The sequence below is a fragment of the Mobula hypostoma genome, chromosome 6, assembly GCF_963921235.1.
Source record: "Mobula hypostoma chromosome 6, sMobHyp1.1, whole genome shotgun sequence".
Taxonomy (NCBI): domain Eukaryota; kingdom Metazoa; phylum Chordata; class Chondrichthyes; order Myliobatiformes; family Myliobatidae; genus Mobula; species Mobula hypostoma.
Window position 1 is genome coordinate 68,420,120 of NC_086102.1, and position 22,530 is coordinate 68,442,649.

The 22,530-nt window shown below is 42.3% G+C and overlaps 2 protein-coding genes across 2 annotated transcripts in view; one reads left to right on the forward strand and one right to left on the reverse strand.

Annotated features, from left to right (window-relative positions):
- The window catches only part of LOC134348078 (cilia- and flagella-associated protein 47-like), a 712,768-nt gene extending 707,156 nt beyond the window's left edge, over positions 1-5,612 (reverse strand). Inside the window, exon 1 of the mRNA XM_063050919.1 lies at positions 5,457-5,612. Coding sequence (XP_062906989.1) covers positions 5,457-5,600 — 144 coding nt within the window. The 5' untranslated portion in view covers positions 5,601-5,612. The remainder of the gene's footprint in view (positions 1-5,456) is intronic.
- A 4,100-nt stretch (positions 5,613-9,712) lies between these two features.
- prrg1 (proline rich Gla (G-carboxyglutamic acid) 1) overlaps positions 9,713-22,530 on the forward strand; it is a 32,145-nt gene continuing 19,327 nt past the window's right edge. Inside the window, exons 1-2 of the mRNA XM_063049915.1 lie at positions 9,713-9,780; positions 16,300-16,339. Of these exons, the coding sequence (XP_062905985.1) occupies positions 16,330-16,339 (10 nt within the window). The 5' untranslated portion in view covers positions 9,713-9,780; positions 16,300-16,329. The remainder of the gene's footprint in view (positions 9,781-16,299; positions 16,340-22,530) is intronic.

The following is a 22,530-nucleotide window of genomic DNA, read 5'->3' on the forward strand; positions in this document are numbered from 1 at the left end:
TAAGCGCTACAATATGAAGATGAAGGGATCATGTTAGTCAGTATGAAACTCACAGAAATCAACTCACAAATATTGGCATTTTGCATACTGCAGTTCTTAGAAAAAGATCTGCATGTGATGATTCAAGAAGCACTCACAATCCTGAGATAAACCACTATAGAAGTGATTAGCAAAGAGGGACATCCGAGATGTGCTGTTTGATTGATGAATTGTCCACTGTACATTGCAACCAGTATGAGGACAGTTATAAAGAACAGGTTACAAAAACATGAGGGTGAATTGATAATTGAAATTGCTCTTAGACCCAGCATAGACTTCTACAGATGTATTAAGAGCAAAAGGATAGAAAGGGACAAAATTGGTCCTCTGGAAGATCAGAGTGGTCATCTCAGAATCAGAATCAGAATCAGAAACAGGTTTAATATCACCAGCATATGTTGTGAAATTCATTAACTTTGTGGCAGCAGTACAATGCAAAACATGGTAATAGAGAGAAAAAAAGAAAACTGTGAATTACAGTAAGTATACATATAAAATAGTTAGCTTAAATAAGTAGTTCAAAAAATTAGAAATAAAAAAGTAGTGAGGTAGTGTTCATGGGTTCAATGTCCATTCAGAAATTGGATGGCGGAGAGGAAGATGTTCCTGAATTGTTGAGTGTGTGTCTCCAGGCTTCTGTACCCTCTTCCTGAATGAGAAGAGGGCATGGCCTGGGTAGTGCAGGTCTTTAATGATGGACAGTGCCTTTCTGAGGCACCTCTCCTTGAAGATGTCCTGAATACTACAGAGGCCAGAGCCCATGATGGAGCTGATTAATTTTATAAATCTCTGCAACTTAATTCGATCCTGTGCAGCAGCTCACCTCCCCCGTACTAGATGGTGAAGCAGCCAGTTAGAACACTCTCCACAATACATCTGCAGAAATTTGCAGATCCAAAAATGGAGCCAAAAATGATAGGGAAGATCTTAAATAGATTGTTTTGTATCTCTATTTACACAGGAGATGGACACAGAGTCTAGAGAAGTAAGGTAAAGCAGAAGTGGGATCATGGACTGTATACAGATTACAGAGGAAGTCTTGAGGAAATCTATGATGGATAAATCCGCCAGGGCTGATAAGGTGCTCCCTCAGATCATGTGGGAGGCTAGTGCATTAACTGCAGGGGCCCTAGCAGAGATACTTAAAATGTGCTTAACCATACGTGAGTTGTAGGATTGGAGGATAATTAATGTTGCTCCCTTGCTTAAGAAAGGTTCTAAGAATAAGCCAGGAAATTATAGGCCAGTGAGCCTGACATCAGTAGTGATTGCTATTGGAATTCATTCTAAGAAACCGGATATATACGTATTTGGATAGACAGGAACTGATTAGGGATAGTCAGCATAGCTTTGTGCATGGCAGGTTATGCCTAATCAATCTTGTAGAGCTTTTGAGGAAGTTACCTGGACAGTTGATGAAGGCAAGGCAAAAGATATTGTCTCCATGGACTTTAGCAAGGTCTTTGACAAGGTCCCATTTGGAATGTTGGTCAAGAAGGTTCAGTCATTTGGCAATCAAGATAAGGTAGTAAATTAGATCAGACATTGGCTTTGTGGGAGAAGTCAGAGAGTGGGTGGTAGATGGTTACCTTTCTGACTGGAAGCCTGTGACTATTGGTGTGCCACAGGGATCAGTGTTGGATAGATTGTTCTTTATCATGTATATCAATGATCTGGATGATAATATGGTAAACTAGAACAGCAAATTTGGTCACATACCTACAGGAAAGATGTCAATAAGATGGAAAGAGTGCAGAAAAAATTTACAAGGATGTTGCCAGGACTTGAGGACCTGAGTTATAGGGAAGGGTTGAATAGGTTAGGATTTTATTCCCTAGAGTGTTAAATAATGAGGGGAGATTTGATAGAGATATACAGAATTATGAGGGGTATAGACAGAGTAAATGCAAGCAGGCTTTTTTCAACTAGAGGTCATGGGTTAAGGGTGAAAGGTCAAATGTTTAAGGAAAAGGGCCTGTTTCTGTGCTGCATGACTCTGTGACATACTGATAGACACAAAATCAGAGAAAGATGAAAGCATTCAGCAGGTCACACAGCAACTGTGAGGACAGAAACTAGAAAAGCAGATATTAGATTATGAAGACACGCAGTCCTCTTTCATTGTCATTTAGTAATGCATGCATTAAGAAATGATACAATATTTCCTCCGGTGTGATATCACAAAACAGATATTAAGTTGCAGAGACAGAAATAAAATAATATCTGTGATAGGGTGTAGATTAGGGGTCACCAACCAGTCGATCGCGGTCAACTAGTCGATCTCTGAGACTTTCCCAGTAGATCCCGAAGAAAAATCAAAAATAAATACACAAATACTGTTGTAATGTGAGCATTATAAAGGTAAGTATTAGGATAATGGTAATATAGCAATATTTTCACTAAAAAGCTGTTTGTAAAGAGAGATTGTTTCCGGGTTGCGGGGGTTTAGTTCTGTTCTTTCTGCCCAGTGCGCATGTGTGTAGTTCCCCCGCCATGCACCGCGTTTTCAGCGTAGCCTGTGCTGCATCAAAGTGACCAATTAGATTAGGTAACAGTACAGACTGTCGCAAACATCAATATACGGCAGTGTCCCCAACCTCCGGGCCGTGAAGCATGCGGGGGTGCAGTGGTAGTCGGGATGCACACAGCACATCTTTAAGAAAAAAAGCCGAAATAAACAAGCTAATTAATTAGGTGAATGTCAGCTCAGATCAGAGGCGACTCAATCGGCACTCGCTCGTGAGACCCTGATAGCACGGCGGAAGCTCCACGAAAGAAGGCAAAAAAGTACAAATTCCATCCAGAATGGAAAGAGGAATTTCTATTTACCTTGGTGAAAGACAAGTGTGTATGTATGTTGTGCCACCAAACACAAGCACTGACTAAAAGAGGGAATTTGGAGTGGCACCACACCACCAATCACCAGAAATTTAAAGACACCTACCCCCCCAAAGAGCGCAATTCATGCCAGGAAAGTTGAGGAGCTAAAATCGGGGTTGAAGGCCCAGCAATCCTTTTTCACAAAACATGCTGCTCAAAATAAGGCTGCTATTGAAGCATCGTTTTGTGTAAGTCACCTTTTGGCTAAACACAAGAAGCCTTTTACAGATGGCGATTTATTCAAGGAAGCAATGGCCATTAACGCAGAGACTGTTTTTAATGACTTTTAAAAAAACGGCATCACAACCGCAATACATAATATACTGCTTGGCCCTGCAACAGTGACAAGGAGGGTAGAGTCACCGTCAGAGGACGTGAATATTTTTCACTACAGTTCGATGAATCCCTGGATGTAATGCAAACAGCTCAGCTTGTTGTATTTGTCAGAATGGCTTTCCAGGATTTTACAACAAAGGAGGACTTCCTCACTCTTTTGCAATTAAAGGAAAGAACGAGAGGTGAGGATATTTACAATGAGTTTAAAAAATATGTCCTTGAAAATGACACCCCCATTCATAAACTGGTGGCAATTACTACTGATGGGGCCGAGCAATGCATGGTGTGCTTTATAGCACTAAAAGTCAGTGCCTACTTCAGATCAACTTATCTATGTGAAATTGCATTTTCACAGATGAAAATTATTAAATCTAAGTACAGGAGCTGACTTACTGACAGACACCTCACTAGGGTTGCCAACTTTCTCACTCCCAAATAAGGGACAAAAGTAGCAGTCAAATCCCGGGACATTTGTGTTTACCCCAATAAGACTACCATGACCATGAAGTCTTGCGCGAGCACTTGTGTGCACATGCGCGTACGTGTTGATTTTGTTTACCTGACGAATAGGTTTTGGCTTAATCTTCATTATTTCTACTTTATATAGGCTGTGTATTTATCATATCATTCCTGCTTTTACTATATGTTAGTGTTATTTGAGGTTTTATGTGTTATTTGGTATGATTTGGTAGGTTTTTTTTGGGTCTGGCAACGCTCAAAATTTTTTTCCATATGAATTAAAGGTAATTGTTTATTTGGCATAGAGCATTTCGGCACAAAAGGTTTCATAGGAACGCTCTACCTTAGCGGGGGGAATACTGGACAGTTGGCAATTCTACACCTCACAGACTGTCTCAGACGGGCTGTCTGTAGTTATGAGCCAAATTTCAGGGAACTAGCAGAAAGTATTCAGCCCCAGTCATCACACTGAGTGCAACAGTCAATCTTTATTCATTTATTTTTCGTGTCGAAATAAAATTAAATAATGAAACTTAGAATTAAAGGTGTGAAGTATTGTAATATTCTTAAAGAAAGACAGCTATGGCCTGTTTGATATGCTAGTTACAGTGTTTTCTTGTTTGAATTACTTTGAAAATTTGACAAAAGTATTTTATGTAATTCAAATACAATTCGTCCAAATAAAAGGCCTCAAATTGTAAGTACAATCTGAGCTGTTTTTTCTCTAAACGATTTAGTAGGTAGATCTTGCCTTTCACTGAGGTCAAGGTAGGGGATCTTGGGCTTAAAAAGGTTGGTGACCACTAGTGTAGATCACAGTTGTTTAGATAAAGTTAAAACAACAAGTTCACCAGCAACTTTGATGTGTGTTGCTTGAATTTCCAGCATCTGCAGAATTCCTGTTGTTTAAGTTTTACCCAGAGATTATGTTCATTATATAGTCACTAAGTTTCTGTCTGGTATGAGCTAAAATGTTGATTGTTTCTCTCCCCAGTGATGCAGAACTCTTCTGGCTTTCAGTTTCTATTTCAGATTTCCAGCATCTACAGGATTTTGCTTTACTTCAAGTGCTAGTAGACACTATTTGCTTTCTGGCTACAGCTACTTACCATTTCCAGATACTAAGCTCTGGTGAGAAAGCAAGGCTATCCCATCCTGGCTGCAACTACATCCATCATGATCTTGCAAATAGAATGTTCATTTGTTGAGACCACTTTAACAACTGAGCAGACTCGCTTGGTAGATGTAAGATGATGGCTATCTTTGCAGTTTGAAGGTATTAAAATTTATTGTAAGGGTAAATTGTGATTAATTCAATGATTTGGAATGAATTGTGAATTAGTCTATTTCTAGAGGAGGCAATTTTGCCAGTTTTTATTTAACCATGAAAATATCCTACAGGGCAAGGCGGCACATTGACAGTTAATGCTGAGAAAAGACTTAGACCACAATCACACTTTCAACCAACGATTCTTCTCATTCCTGATATCCACTAAGGATTCTTAAAAAAAGATGTTCCCCCCGCCCCCCCAAGTTCCTCCAGCAGTCTGTATTTTGTTCCAAACTCCAGCACCTGCAGTTTATTGTGTTTACAGGGATACACACAGGATGACTTGCAACTGCCTACAAGTGCCAATCATATCTACCTCCTACATAAGTCGAATCCTTCGGATTCTCAGGTCAGCAAAGGCGGATCCGTGAGGCTGGGCTTCCTTTTCACCATGGTGAAAAGCCGGGCTTACCTTTTTCTTCAGTGGCACGATGAACACCTGTTTGGAGACGCTGCTGATGTTTTGTACGGTGAGGGTTGCACGGTAGATTTTTCCAGGTTCCGTGGCAGTGAAAATCACTTCAGAATGCGAAATTCTCACGCCTGCAATATCCATCTGTGCGGTCAAAGAGTCGACCTGATTCCTCTCCTCTTCCCCCGTGGCGTGGTTTCGCCTCGTCACCAATTTACCGTCTCTAAGGAACAGCGCCGCTAGGCATTCGCCGTCACCCTGGCAACGCTTGGGTAAATCCAGCAACCCCTCCTGATGCGTAAATCCCTTAAAACAAACTAAATTATTTTCTAAAAAGTCAAAAGATTTGAAACATCAGTAACATATCTCGCCCACTATATTTGAAATATTTTTTGAAGCAAGATAACCTGCAAACATTCTGTTTGCCTATGATTTAGAAACTTGGAATGTGCAGCTGCTGAATTTTAATCCGTTTTCAGTGACATTGTGGGGGCGTTGGTGTTCGAGAAATTGATTTTAATTGTGAAAAATAACTCAATTTTTAAAAATCGCAGTTTATTTTAAAACATTTGACTCAGGGATTTTGCTTTCAATTCCACCCTTTATAGTAGACGCAAACATAGAAAAATTGTTGGTGGTCACTATTTTGGACTTGTTTTTGTTTACTTCATCCCAGATCAGGATGCATTAGCATTTGGTGTTAATCTTTGGTACTCGGGTTCAACAACCTAAAAATAAGTAGAATTACATTTCACACTGAGCTGCAAAGAGGTCATCTCTGATGAGTTGAAAATCTCGTATGAATGAGACCAGAGGTCAACAAAGCTTAAAATCTGACAAGTGGGAAACGATTAGAGAGGGAAGTTGCATTGGAAGTCTCCAGCATAGCGACCATAGCAGGCAATTGCTCGACTGTTCTTCACACTTCCAAACGCATTTCCTCGATCTTTTATGCTATTGGGTTGTGTTTCGATTGGCTGGTTCACTCACAGCAGTGTCATTTTGATCCCTCAGATTGCACTGTTAAATGATTGAGCCCTCCGCTTCGAAAATTGAAATCAGTTTTTGATACTGAATCTGCAAGTCTTTCTCTGTCAGAAGGGCTGCCTGTCTTTGGAATTCTCTCCATCAGAGGAAAGTAAGTTCTTGAGTATTTTAAGGCAACACTGGATAGATTTTTGATACGGAGGTAGGGGAGGAAGATTAACAGATACAAACGGGAATGCAGAGTTGAGGTTGCAATCCGTTCAGCCATGTTCTTATTTAACTGCAGAGCAACTTGCTAACTTATAAGTACCAACTTGCAACTATCTGCCTGCCATCACCATTCATCATTGATCTCATCTGCTGCTGATATTTAACACTATGCCTTTATTAGTTCTAGTCACCAGACTGCTCCACTCTGGTGACAGATCGTCTTCCACTTCATGTAAACTGTTCCAGTTCCTTCTCAAGACTCATTCATGTTTTAAACCTGCGCTTCTTAACTTTCACCATTCCCACTGCCATCGATATTTCAATTTAAAGTATTACAGTTGTCTCTCCATCGCTTCAATCATGTCCCCTCTCCTTTCCTGCATCAATACACACAGATATCGCAACTCAGCAACCTCCTAGATTTCTGCATTCCTCCAATCCTGGTTTCTAATGCAACATTATAATGTACTTACTGAAACAGAAAATGCTGGTGGTGCTTAGCAGATGAAGTAGCAGAATGGCGAGAGAAACAGAGGGAACTATTCAGGTCAAGAACTTTGATTCAGAATTGGTAAAATGAGAAATCATGTATTTTAGGTTGTGGAGATGGAGAAGGTGGGAAGAACAGCACTTTGAAGTGACTATTCCCTGAACAACTACTTGGTCCATTTAAGCAACATACATCAAAGTTGCTGGTGAACGCAGCAGGCCAAGCAGCATCTATAGGAAGAGGCGCAGTCGACGTTTCAGGCCGAGACCCTTCATACTTGGTCCATTTTTCCATTTTGACCTGCCATTCAAGTTTTCTTGGCATTCCCATGTATGTAATCAAAGGAGATCGGGTGCTCAGTAGTGCTTACAAGTGAAGCAGTGATTCACGTGTGTTTATTCTGATTTAGTTCTCACAATGTGACATCCTCTACACTGTAAGAATTAAATGCAGTATGGCATTAAGTCTACAAGGGTGATTCTGATCAGCTTTCACCAGAATTTGCCATTCTACTTTCACTCTGCCATTCTGCCTTCACCTTCCTCTCTTCTCTCCCCCCCCCCACAGATATTTAAATGTTTTTAATTCTTTCTGCCTTCAGCTGCTGCTTGCCTTGACAACTTTAGTCTGTCATAAACCCTATCATAAACATTCTTTTCTTTTCCATCCTCCCACTCTGCCACTTAAAACATTCTTACTTTCCTGTTCTGATGAAGGGTCCTTTTTCTAAAACACCAACCCTGTTTCTCCCACTTGTTCCATTGATCTTTTGAGTATTTTATTTGCATTTTTTTCAAATCACTGAAAATGTCATTATCATCGGTGGCTATACTTTTAGTTGCCTTGGCCATAAAGGTGCCATCACAAACTTCTCAATCTCCTTGGTTTTCTCTCTTTGTTTAAGATGCATTTCAAAATCCACCTCTTTGACCAAGTTCTTAGTCATCTGCACTGACATCGTAAAATATGGTTGAGTTTTTGTTTGGTATGAAATTGAAGCAGAATCAGATTTTCATCCTCGATACCTGCTCTGTTGACCAATAAGATTATACTTCAACCCCACTTTTCTTTGCCAACTCCACTATCATTAATCCCTAAATTTAAAAAAATGTTAATCTCCTCAGTCCAAATCAGGTATTACTCACTATATTCTATATTTAAATATTGTTGAACAATCTCTTGTGTGGCATCTTTTGAGGGTCTTACGAAAGGCCAGTACACTACACCAAAACACCTCTTCTTCTCGACATAACATTTCAGAAATGTTCTTAGCATTATAGTAATGGGGCACATGTGCTCACATTCATTCAAGTAATTGACATGAAATTCTTAAATATTTTTCAAATTGATGCCTTTCATGGGTAGTTAGTTATCTGATCATGAAACCCCATTTTCACCTGAGTTTCAAAGGGGCATGTTCTAGACATAGTATTAAACTGAATGATTATATAAAATTTTGTGTGCCGTTTCTGACAAGTCTCTTCCATTCTTATTCAGTTGTTGTGATCTCATAGCATAAATTATTTAATTTAATTGTATGTATACAGACAGTTTCAGAATTGCTCTGACCATTTTCTGGAAAAAAATACACAGTTTTTGCCACATATAATTTGCATTAAAATAAAATGTCCTGTTTCATGCTAGGATAGTATGTATCTTTCTACTGTTTTAAGATTTCAAATGAAAAATACACTGTACTTTTAATTAAAGGCAAAGAACTCTCAAAAACATGTTTGAATGAAGATAACCTTACAACTAGGAAAACAATTATTTTCTAATCTTTAAGATCTATGTTGATGTACATGGGTGAAATTGTCTCCCACAAAAAAGCTAGCACCAAAACTAAACATTCATCAGCCTACATGGCTGTATCCCTGATCCGCTGAACATTTTCTTGGTATTTCATTGTCTATAAGAAATGGTAACAAATTGTGAAAATAAAAGCTTGTTATATGTTTAAGTGGTGGAGCATGATGAAAGGGACATGAGTTGATAAAGAGCAGAAAACAAAGTTTCAAACAATTTGAAGAACCAGCTGCTTCATTGAGATCATCAACAAGAGAGATTTTCCTGGCTACATGTGGTTGAGGTGAATTAATTAAACTCTACCAGAAGGTGGCCCCAATATTATGAGCAAAAATTACGGAAACTGTTTCGGGGAGAGGGAGAGGGAGAGGGAGAGATCTATATTGTACAAATGACATGAGACCTCATTCAACGCATCTAATAAGTTTTTTTTGTATTTCTTGACTAGACAATTTATGCAAGTACCATTTCAGCTTATACCTTTCTCGATGACAGAGAAGCTCAAAAGAACGATTCTGACACCTTATCCACAACTATGTGAAATGTTGTTAATAGCCGATGTTCGGAATGAGACCCATGATCAAAATAATAAGACATAATAACAAAGTCTCCAGGAGTTGTACTTACTAATAGCATATATTTCTAAAGGTCAACAATATGACAAATTGAGAAAACGTGTAGCTGCTTCTTTAAGGAGTTCGTGGTTACTGCCCATTTAAAAATATCAAGCTGTTTGGAAGCGTGGCCTAATTGCGCGCATGCTCTTTTCTAGATTGAGGACGGAAACTTTGGAAGGCTTTGGTTGTTTTCGGAGTGGAGAAATAAAGTGTGGTAATTATTCTGTATTTTACTTTCTAATCTATTTTCTGTACTTAGTTCCAGACACTGTTTTGCAGCTATATTGATAATATAACAATTGTTAGGGAGAGGGAAAACTGAATCTCGAATAAAGTGAGGTTGGCGGTGTGGTGAATTCTCTCTGTTTTGGCGGTGCTGTTACTGATTAATGCTGTCTGCGATCATGTGAGTTGAGTCAATGAAGGAACATTCTTTTTAATAAACTTCTTTGTGTAGCATTGAAATTAGGTATCTGGGACGCTTAATCGTGATTCAGAGCATTGACGACGTTTATATAAATGCTGGTTTAATTGATATTTGGATAAAGTACAACGAGCAAATAAAATATATTATAATCGTTTTTTCTTCTGAAAGTGAGTTTAACCATTCGTGCTTTTGAAGTTACGTTTGAGTTGTTCGGCAACTCTTTCCAAAAGAGATGATAGAAGGGACGTTAGGGTATATCTCAGATTTAGCGATTCAGTGCCGTGTCCCGGTGCCTATAAATTACTTGCTCGCTGACGATGGCGTATTGCTATGGCTCAGCCGGATAACTGAATTAACATTTCCACTCCACCTCCCTGCCTTACAGGTGCCATGGGGCCGTTTATTCCGTCGAAAACTGCAAAAAATTACTTTTCTTATTGTTTACTTTGATTTTTAAACAAGAGGGAGAAAATGCTTTAAAATATTCACCGCTCCCAACCCTTCTTAAATACCCTTCATAGTTTTTTTTTCCTCTCGGACCGCTTGTCAATTGGTAATTAGATGTAGCTTGGCATCACTCCGTCTGGTTTACGTGTAAATCTGATGAACCAACAGATTAGTTTCTCTTCCCCCGCTCCTTCTCAATGGAGAAGCATTCAGCCTATGCTTGGGCCTCTATACGCAAATAAATTTGAGATCGGAAACGATAGGAATGCTGCTATTTTGACAGAGACGACTACTTGCGTGATCCCACCAATGGGTTGCACAGATTTTGATAGGAAGGAAGTTTAGTTGAGTGAGGATATCTGGTTAAATACACTTCAGGCACGTGGGGGTGGGGGTGGCAGAGAGAATGTATTCCTGTAAATGAACGTTAGATATTCTTTAATTCAAAATCGGGTGTTTGCTTCACACATTCTAGCTATTAAATTGACTGTGAAACTCTTCACTTCTGAGTAGTTGTAATTGAACTTAAATATCAGTGGAAAGCCGCCAACAACAACATGCAGGAAACTGTACGTTGTAGAATGTTTAACATTGTTGGCTAAATTTATTATTCTGCCCTGAGATGGTGCGCAGCAATAGATGCTACCTGGCCTGCTGCGTTCCACCAGCATTTTGTGTGTATTACATATTTAACCTTTATTTGTATACAGTAATTAACTATTAATTGTGGCATTTCACGTCAATTTAATGACGTTTTTAGCAGAGCGGAGTTACCACATAATGTTTAGTAAGATTCAGCCAGGTCTGGAGAGTCGACATAAGGTTAGCAGTATTACTGTTTCCTCTGAGCTGCACTGGTGCAGGACCACACGGTAACTGAAATGCTTCCATGCACATAGCCTTTGTTGCTGTACAGGTGGAGTTAGGCGCAGCTATAAAAAGTTTACAAAAGTGTAAGATTTTCTTTGTACTACATTATACTCCAACTATTAAGGTGTGATTTTACAGTTTTCATTATAAATATTCATAGTATAAATGTTAAAAATATCAAAGTGCAATGTAGTTATTCAGGCCATGTAAACTTTTCCTATCAGCAGATATTGGTCTACACAGCTGTTTTTTTTTAAAGGAACATTAACAGTGGTGTGGCTTTTAAACTCTCTGGACAAATTGCAATAAGACAAGTTTTTAAATTGGAGGTGCAGTTTGGATGCAAGTAGTTCTTTTCGTAGAAGTAATTTAGATTTTTTTCTGTCATCCACCATTAAACCAGAGGAGAAATTTACTAAATTTCTATTTTCTTTAAAAATATTAAGTGGAATTTAAACAAAATGTAATTCATGTAATAATATCAGCACTGCTTTAACAGAGTTCCATTTTCTGTGCAACAAATTCCAAAAACTATACTCCTTGTGTCCCGTGATATTATTTTGTATGTGTCACAAAATAAAAGATATTGACCTTTCTCTTGATCATTAGTATTTATTGCTGGAATTTTTAGTTTAGATTTTGTTCCTCTTTTATAATTTTACTATTTTCCTTACTGAATACTAGATCACTATTTCTAATGGTTGTTACAGCTTGGGGGGGGGGGTAATGGGGACAAGCTCCCACTACCTATTAAATACTTCTAATGGCATGCGCCTCAAATAGCCTCTGACACAAAGTCCATCCCCGGCCTTCTCGTGTGACTTGGCTACTGAGCCTGGCAGAAACATTTGTACTGACAGGAGAAGGGGTAAAGGTGGGTTAGTCGCTTTGGGCAGATGGGGCTTGTCAGCCTTGGGTTGGCAGCTCATCTAGGAGAAGGAAAACCCTGATTTCAAACTTCTGCTGCCTTGTGGCTGTACCCACGTATGGGGAAGGCTTTGGGAGTAAACCCTGAGGGAGTGGAGGGGGGGATTCCTGAGCTGTAGTCAAGGCAGTCCTACATTGAGTTCAATGCTGGTACCAAACTGTATCAGTTTCTGCCATTTCTTTGGGTTCATCAGCTACATGGAGAGGGGGAGCTTACTACATGGCAGCAGCTTGCTCTCCATATCCTACTGCCCAGGCTTGCGTATCTAGACAGCTAGGACACGATATCCATGATCAACTCTGACCAATGGAGGCCCTCACTCACCTCATAATTTTTCATTCCTCTTCAAAGGAAAAATAGCTAAATCTTCTATTGTAAATATTTTTATTTGTTCTTATCCTAGTTACAGGATTGGAGGAGTGATAAATTCTCTACACCCATTAAGTAAAAAGTGTCTGGAATTCATTATTTAATTGCTAGAGGGAGGAATGTTCATTACAGTTTTAAAAATGGTACATGCATGAATGTTTGAAGAACTCTGAATGAGGAGGTGCAGCAGTTTAGTAACCAGAACATAACGCAATGGCCTCAATTGTAAATGTTCTTAAGCCCTAATTGAAGTTGATCATCAAAGATCACATTGTATATTAGAAAACTTGTGTTAGTCCTGGTTAGATAGCTGGTGTATGGAATTTGCCACGCTAGTTGCCACAGTTATCATTTTGCCCAGAGTCCTGGTATTACATCAGACAAGGCCCATATGACAACTTTCTGTCCAAGGGTATAGGGATAAAGATGGGGTGGGAATCAGATTCCCAGCTATTATGTCATGCTTAAGTCCAGATGTGTGTCCTGCTTTAGACACTGGTGTGCTGTACTAGTAAGCATATGTTTGGATGCTGTTTATTCATGGTTTACAGTGCATATAAAACAAAGAGCAAGTCATGAAACCTCAACCTTTTCTACCAATAAACAAAATTATAATGTGCATTGCACATTTTAACCTCTCCTGTTACCTTTTGCCCTTGATGATCAAGTTTCTATTTACCTCTTCCTTAAATTACCAAATGGAAGAGAATTAGAAAAATTAGCATCTCTCAGTAAAATAATTACCTTGTCTGTCACAAATTGTGACCCCTAAAAATTGACCCCTTTAATTCCATATTTCCCCTCAAGTGTATCTAAGAGTACAGGTCTATTTTGCTGCTATTTGTGATTTTTGAAGAGCTGGTACAGGCATAAATGGTTGTAAGATTCTTTGAATTGCTATCTCTGCTCAGGCTTCAACCTGATTTTACTTTTGAGAAATTCTGAAACAAACTTGATCTGAATGCTCAAAAATAAGAGAAAATCTGTAGATGCTGGAAATCTAAACAACACACAAAATGCTGGAGGAACTCAGCAGGCCAGGCAGCATCAATGGAGAAAAAAAAAGTACAGTCGATGTTTTGGGCTGAAAAGTTGACTGTACCTTTATCCATAGATGCTGCCTGGCATGGATATAATATGTCCAGCATCTTGATTAGAAATGGGGGGGGGGGGGGAGAGAGAGAGTTGCATATCCCCTGAGGGGAAAATATGAATAATAACTTGGAAAAAGCAGCTTTCATGTAATTTTCTCAATGAGATTTGGAGAAAATAAAATAGTTTACTTGTAGCTCTTAGAAGTGGTTTGGTATGAACATTGGGCCCTCGTTACAAAGATGTACCCTCTCATTCAACAGCAACATCTTTAGAACTCAAATAATTCTTACCTCAAGTTTTGATGTCTTTTTAGTCCCCAGAAAAGCATATTTCCTTTTGTTACTGTTAACCTATCACCACTCAAAAAGATCTATTTTTATTTAGTGGAGACAAAAAATGCTGCAGTTGAAATCTAGAACATGCTAACATAATTCAGTGGGTCAAACAGTGGGGGTGGGGGGGGGGTGGGGAGAGAGAGGTTTGACCTGAAACTTCAACAGCTCTTTTCTGGCCATCTTTCCTCATGTCATTGTCCATTTCCTTTTGGAGTATCTAATGAATTCCAGCTCTGCCTGCCTTTTCATGGGATATATAGTGGAACTTTGTTCTCTGAACTTTTTCCAGTACTCTAGTGCTGTTTTGGGTTCTTGCACAGGAATTGAGTGTTCATCTTTTCTTCCCCTCCCCCCATCCTTTTACAGTGTGAAGATATTTAAAAATAGATTTTGCAATAAAGTTGGTTAGTCAAAGTTTGTCCCAAGCCTTTGTGGCCCATCAGGCCGGTGCTTATGCCCATTTCTATAAAGTTGGTTACAAAACTTAATTTTCTTTCTAGTTTCATTATTTCTTAGCTCAGTTTTGTGAACTAACGTTGTATGTCAAATTTTTTTTTTAAAAAGTTATTGTTGAAAGTTTTTGTAGCTTTAAAAAGAATAGGCTGACTTTAAAACAACTTCCTGTTGAATTTATCAATGGATCGAAACCCAATTTGGGTAGTTAAATCTCATTGCAATGACAGCTCTTTTGTAATTACCAACTGAACTTGAAGGCTTTCCCTATTCACCAGAGGTTTTGGAGAATTGTACACCAAGGTTGTTTATTTTCATTGGTGACTGTCTCCCTGTTATAAATGACATTGCTTATCTAATTCTCTGAAGAATGAAATTGCTAGTATTAAATTCAGTTTTGAGGAACTGGATGTTATATTTTTTAAGATTGATTTGATTTCTGGCTCATGTAAATCCATTAACTCACAGAATTTTGGGTTCATGAATTAAAACACCATCTTCACCTGGAATGGTGATCTTCCTCACCAAGTGAAATAAATTATTTTCTTTTCAGTTAGAATGCATGAATATTAAGAGATAAAACTATTCCCTTCTGAATTCCCCTGCCCCATCTTCAGACTTTTTCCGGCCATATGGAAAATTTGAAAATGATAGTCAAGTATTTTGGCTTTTGGTAATTCTTATAACGTTTTAAAAAATAATTTTTTTTATTTTTGAGATAAATTACCCTACATGCAATATGTGTCACTTTGTAGAATTTTCTAAAATGTTTCAAGTTTTCTAAAAAACATGTTTATAAATGTCCTGATTTATTAAAAATTATATTTTTTAATTTCAGGAAAGGGTCATTCAGTTGACCAAAGCTTATGTTTTTGCTGCACGCTAGCTGCTTTCTTTGTTCATCTAGCCCCACCACATATCCTGCTTTCAGTTTATCCCTTATTTCACTAGCTTCCTCGTCAACACAACTTTCCTATTCTTCTCAATTGTTAATATATCACTGTTTATGGATGGGTCATATTATTTTCAAGCTGTAGCTGTGGAATTCAGTTGAGCAGCAATCTAAATACCATCTCTGGGTTGTCAGTCTGGATTCCATTCATTCAGTGCATATGGTATGTAGTTCTGGTATGTAGGATGCTTGCCAAGCCTGACACCCTGGAAGTGGTGAAGAAAGTCTGTCTGCTCCATCTTCCAAAAGCAGAACTTCCTGATGGCCAAACGTTTTAATTCCCATTCCCCTTCCAACATCCCAGTCCATGGCCGCCTCTTGTGTCAAGGTGGAGGAGCAACACCTAATATTCTGTTTGGGTAGCTTCCAACCTGATGGCATGAATATTGATCTTTTTCTCCTGGAAAAATAGTTTTCCTTCCACCTCCCCTCTTCTTTTCCTCACTCTGGCCTCACCTTTTCTCACCTCCCCCTGGGCCTTCTTCTCCCCTTTTCCTATGGTCTACTCTCCTCTCCTAAGAGATTCCTTCCTCTCCAGCCCTTTATCGTTCCTACCCACCTGGCTCCACCTATCACCTAGTTATCCTCCTTCCCCTCTACCACCCCCCCCACCTTTTTATTCAGGCATCTTTCTCCCTTCCTTTCCAGTCCTGAAGAAGGGTCTCAGTCCAAAACGTCGACTGTTTACTCTAACATAGATGCGGCCTAACCTGCTGAGTTTCTCATTTTGCATGTGTTGTTTTAGATTTCCAGCATTTGCAGACTTCCTTGTGTTTATTTTTAGATAGATATACCTTAAGGAATATCTTGTAGCAGTTGTTCAGTGTCCATCATAATGTGTATTCTCCTTCTTTCAGACATCTAGATTTACTTTTTAAAAATAAAGCATGGAAAGTGGTGAGTATGGATTCTGTTACTGTTTAAGTTTTGTCAAATATAATTTTAAAAATCTAAGTTGTAATGTTTTTAACAGTTCTATACAAGTATCGTTCAATGTTGTTCCTGATATTCATTAGTCATAGTTTAATTTGCCCCACCCTTGCATTGTTTCTCATTTCTTCACTTTAAGTTTTGTTTGTTTCGTAATCTGTCTTGATCAACAAATACTCCACTTAAACTTTCTGATTTTGTTATGCTTTCTGAATGCTTTCTGAATCCCCTGAATAAGGAACATTTCCTGATGCCTTAACAGCCCAGTGATTCTGAATGGTCCTTCCATAAGAGCATTTGGAGATGGTTGTCTAAATTAAGGAAAGCTGTCCTGTCGATAAATTGAGCACAGACTGGACATGTGTAACAAAAGACCAATATTGCATCTATAATCCCAAATTATTCTAGAATTATCTGCAAGTGGGATCTGCTCCATTGGCCGGACAGAATCGCCCAATGTAATGCAGTGGTACATCAGGAGGGAATGACCTAAACTTGTATTAATGGTGTGTCTGGATACTATTCAACCAAGTTGTTTCATGAAACACTTATTGCTGCTTTTCTCTAGGAAGAGGTACAGTTGACGTTTCGGGCCGAGACCCTTCGTCAGGACTAACTGAAGGAAGAGCTAGTAAGAGATTTGAAAGGGGGAGGGGGAGATCCAAAATGATAGGAGAAGACAGGAGGGGGAGGGATGGAGCCAAGAGCTGGACAGGTGATTGGCAAAAGGGATGTGAGAGGATCATGGGACAGGAGGCCCAGGGAGAAGGAAAAGGGGGAGGGGGGGATAAAAGCCCAGACAATGGGCAAGGGGTATAGTCAGAGGGACAGAGGGAGAAAAAGGAGAGAGAGAAAGAATGTGTGTATATAAATAAATAACAGGGGGTACGAAGGGAGGTGGGGCATTAGCAGAAGTTAGAGAAGTCAATGTTCATGCCATCAGGTTGGAGGCTACCCAGACGGAATATAAGGTATTGTTCCTCCAACCTGAGTGTGGCTTCATCTTTACAGCAGAGGAGGCCATGAATAGACATATCAGAATGGGAAACATTGACTCTCTAACTTCCGCTAATGCCTCACCTCCCCCTCGTACCCCATCTGTTATTTATTTATATACACACATTCCTTCTCTCACTCTCCTTTCTCTCCTTCTGTCCCTCTGACTACACCCCTTGCCCATCCTCTGGGTTTTCCCCCCCTTCCCCTTTTCCTCCTCCCTGGGCCTCCTGTCCCATGATCCTCTCATATCCCTTTTGTCAATCACCTGTCCAGCTCTTGGCTCCATCCCTCCCCCTCCTGTCTTCTCCTATCATTTTGGATCTCCCCCTCCCCCTCCCACTTTCAAATCTTTTACTAGCTCTTCCTTCAGTTAGTCGTGACGAAGGGTCTTGGCCCAAAACGTGGACTGTACCCTTCCTAGAGATGCTGTCTGGCCTGCTGCGTTCACCAGCAACTTTGATGTACGTTGCTTGAATTTTCAGCATCTGCAGAATTCCTCGTATTTACTGCTGTTTGTTCTTAATCCTGGTTTTGGGTGTTACGTTTTCAACAAATTTGAAAAGAATACAAGTTGATGAGCTTTAAATTTGCTCTGGGTGGAGAACTTCAGTATCCACGAACAAGGCTTGGTTGGGCTTGCCGAGTCCTGAAGGACAGAACCACCACAGTGGCAGCAGACAATAATGGAACCAACATATGATATAACCTCCTTGATCTCAGCCAGCTATATGATGCAAATGCAGACTTTAATAGCAACACTGGAGGTCTACAACATAATCCTGTTGAAGATAATGGCATCCTCACACTAAGGACATCCTCCATGTTGCATGGCAGTTTAAAAATGTTAGTTATTTTGGAATAAATCTGGCTGCTCAGAACTGCCAGGGAATGATCCAGCCCACCTCTTGAGAGATGCAGTATTCTTGTTCTTGAGTCCTGAAAATATTCATTTCATCCACTTTACTCTAAAAGTCATATGTGCAAGTACAGTGAGGTACTGGTTCAGGAAAAAATTGCAGCAACATCACAGGAATGTAGGTAGAGGCAACATAAATATAAATAAAACAAGACAGTGATGGGGTGGGGAAACACAACCAGGCACCAGTCCATCTTGATGCAAGAGGTGGTTCATTGTGTTCCATTGCTGAAGTAGGGTTACACTTGTTTCAAGGCTATTCCTCAACCTGGTGGTATCTGTGGTAAACCATGTATATATGTTGTAACTCGGTTACCTGTCTGGACACACCCCTCTGCTGACTGCCCCTGTGGCTCCTCCCACAGTGTCCTGTATAAAGGTGTTCGCCTTGCCCCTCCCCCTCAGTCCGGGGGCAGACACTCACTGTGGAGGTCGTATTGTACAGCGAATAAAAGCCTTTCAGTATTTTACCAAACCTCAGTCTTTTGGAGTAATTGAAGGTGTTTCAATTTTATTCGCTGTACGTTTTAAAAAATGGAACAGTCCCTGAGACCAGAAAAATTAGACCTCAATCCGCAAACACCTGAAGCTGGAAATGCTTTCAAACTCTGGCTGGCCTGCTTCGAAGCGTATCTAGAGGAGATTAAAGTGACCGACCCCATAGCGAAGCGCAGAGTTCTACTCTCCAGGGTCAGTCCACGGGTTTATTCACTGATCAGAGACCAGCCGAACTACGACGGCGCAATGAACGCACTCAAAAGACAATACCTGCAGCTGATAAACAGCGTCTATGCTAGGCACCGTTTAGCGACACGGCAACAACGCCCCGGGAAATCGAGTGCTGAGTTCGTCCAGGCCCTACGGACACTCTTGCGAGCCTGCAATTGCCAGGAGCTGACGGCAGCGCAGCATGCAGAACTCCTAGTGAGGGACGCCTTCGTCACGGGGACCAGGTCAGTGTACGTGCGCCAGCAGCTGCTGGAAAAAGCCGATCTTACCCTAAGTTCGGCGATGGAGCTGGCTGATACGTTGGAGGCTGCTCTGCACAACTCCAAGGCTCTCCAGGCACGCGGTCCCCCGATGGCCTCGTGGGTGCCGCAGACCCCGCAACCTGCCGGCGAATCGACCTCAGCTACAGCCAGTCGTGAGTCCGCGAAGTGCTACTTCTGCGGACTGGAGAAGCACCCCCGGAAACGCTGCCCGGCCCGACAAGCTACCTGCTCCAGCTGCGGAAAGAAGGGCCACTTCGCCAAGGTCTGTAAGTCAAAACCGCGAGCGGGATCGAGCAGCGCCGCGTGCGAGACGGGGTCGCCATCTTGCCTGCCACCATCTTGCCTGCATGCCACCACCACGTGCGAGACATGGGGGCGGCCATCTTGGTCGGCGCCATCTCCCACCGCCTACGACCAACGGGTGCTCACGGGGCACCCCACCACGCCGGACCAAGACAGCAACCCCACCCTGGCTTCCGTGACCCTCGACCAAAGTGCTCCCCACCAGCTCGCAAGGTCAATGATGGACATCCTGGTGGAGGGGCACGGGACAAGCTACCTGTTTGACACAGGCAGCACGGAGAGTTTTATCCACCCGGCCACGGTGCAGCATTGTGGACTCATGATACAGCTGGTAAGTCGGAGGGTCACCATGGCCTCCAGGTCGCATACAACAGACATCCGGGGGGATTGTGTAGTGACACGAGTGGTGCAGGGCACAGAATATCGGGACTTTACGTTACTGGTCTTGCCTCAACTGTGTGCCCCTGTGCTGTTGGGGTTGGACTTCCAGAGCCACCTGAAAAGCGTGACAATGAAGTATGATAGGCCCCTCCCGCCAATTACTGTCATAAATCCCGTTTTGTAGAGATATGTCACGTACCCTGCTACTGACCACACACACACACCGACCCGCGCATCCCACCCAACATCATGCCAGCTGCCACACTACTGACACCACTTGCGGCCTCTCCACCCTCAGGATCGCTCCCCCACTGCTGTTCGCCAACCTGACCCCCGACTGTAAACCCGTGGCAACTAAAAGCAGGAGGTACAGCGCGGGGGACAGAGCTTTCATTAAGTCGGAGGTGCAGCGGCTGCTGAGGGAGGAGGTCATTGAGGCAAGCACAAGTCCTTGGAGGGCGCAGGTGGTGGTTGTTCGGAACGGGGAGAAGAATAGGATGGTTGTGGACTATAGCCAGACCATCAATAGGTTCACGCAGCTCGACGCGTACCCTCTACCCTGCATCGCGGATATGGTCAATCAGATAGTACAGTACAAGGTGTACTTGACCATAGACCTAAAATCCGCTTACCATCAGCTCCCCATCCGCCGGGAGGACCGCCCTTACACTGCCTTCGAGGCGGACGGCAGGCTTTATCAATTCCTGTGCGTCCCCTTTGGTGTCACAAATGGTGTATCTGTCTTCCAGAGGGCAATGGACCGGATGGTGGACCAGTGCCAACTGAAGGCCACGTTCCCATATCTGGATAACATCACCATCTGCGGTCACGACCAGCAGATCATGACAACAACCTCCAAAAATTTCTCCAAGCGGCCAAACCTTTCAACCTCACCTATAACAAGGACAAGTGTATATTTGGGACCACCCGACTTGCTATCCTTGGGTGTGTCGTGGAGAATGGAGTCATTGGCCCTGACCCCGACCGTATGCGCCCCTTGTTGGAACTCCCTCTTCCCAATACCCTCAGAGCCCTCAAAAGGTGCCTGGGCTTCTTTTCATATTACGCCCAATGGGTCTCTAACTATGCAGACAAGGCCCGCCCCGTGGTCAAGTCCACCGCATTCCCCCTCTCAGCCGAGGCCCACGCGGCCTTCAACCGCATAAAAGGGGACATTGCCAAAGCAGCAATGCATGCGGTGGATGAGGCCATTCCCTTCCAAGTAGAGAGTGACGCCTCCAACTTTGCGCTGGCTGCTACCCTCAACCAGCAGGAAGACCAGTGGCGTTCTTCTCCCATACCCTTCAAGGCCCTGAAATTCGGCACTCTGCGGTAGAGGAAGAGGCCCAGCCCATAGTGGAAGCTATAAGGCACGGGAGGCACTATCTTGCCGGCAAAAAGTTCACCCTGCTAACTGACCAGCGCTCAGTCGCATTCATGTTTAATAATCAGCAGCGGAGCAAAATCAAAAATGATAAAATTCTGAGGTGGAGAATCAAACTCTCCACCTACAACTATGACATCATGTACAGGCCTGGGAAGCTCAACAAGCCCTCCGATGCCCTATCCCGGGGAACGTGCGCCAGCGTGCAGATCGACCGGCTATACGCCCTACATGTAGATCTTTGCCACCCGGGAGTCACCTGGCTTTTCCACTTCGTGAAAGCCCGGAACCTGCCTTACTCCCTTGAGGAGATCAGGATGATGACCAGGGACTGCCAAGTCTGCGCAGAGTGCAAACTGCACATCTACCGACCCGAAAAGGCACCACTCATCAAGGCCACCCGCCCCTTTGAGCGACTGAGTGTTGACTTTAAGGGCCCCCTTCCCTCCACCGACCACAATGTGTACTTTCTTAACGTAATTGACGAGTACTCGCGGTTCCCCTTCGCCATCCCCTGCCCCGACACCACTACCACGTCAGTTATAAAAGCCCTGCACAAGCTCTTCACTCTGTTCGGATATCCATGCTATATCCACGGTGACAGAGGGTCCTCGTTTATGAGTGACGAGCTGCGCCAATATCTACTGGCTAGGGGAATTGCAGCCAGTAGGACCATGAGCTATAATCCCCGGGGGAATGGACAGGTAGAGAAGGAGAATGCCACAGTGTGGAAAGCCACACTCTTAGCCCTCAGGTCAAAGGGACTGCTGGTCTCCCGCTGGCAGGAGGTCCTTCCCGAGGCACTCCACTCCATCTGCTCCCTGTTGTGCACAGCCACCAATGCCACCCCTCATGAGCGGCTCTTTTCTTTTCCCAGAAAATCGACCACTGGACCCACCCTACCATCTTGGCTGACGTCCCCGGGGCCAGTGCTGCTCCAGAAACATGCGAGGAGCAATAAATACTCCCCGATAGTCGAGAGGGTTCACTTACTTCATGCGAGCCCCCAGTATGTCTATGTGGTTTTACCTGATGGGCGGGAGGACACGGTCTCCATTCGTGACCTGGCGCCCGCAGGAGCTCCGGGCCCCTACCCTGAACACTCCGTGGTGACTATTGACCCCGTACCCACCCATGTATGTACCTACGAGACACCGTGCACCCCAAACCCTATACAGACACC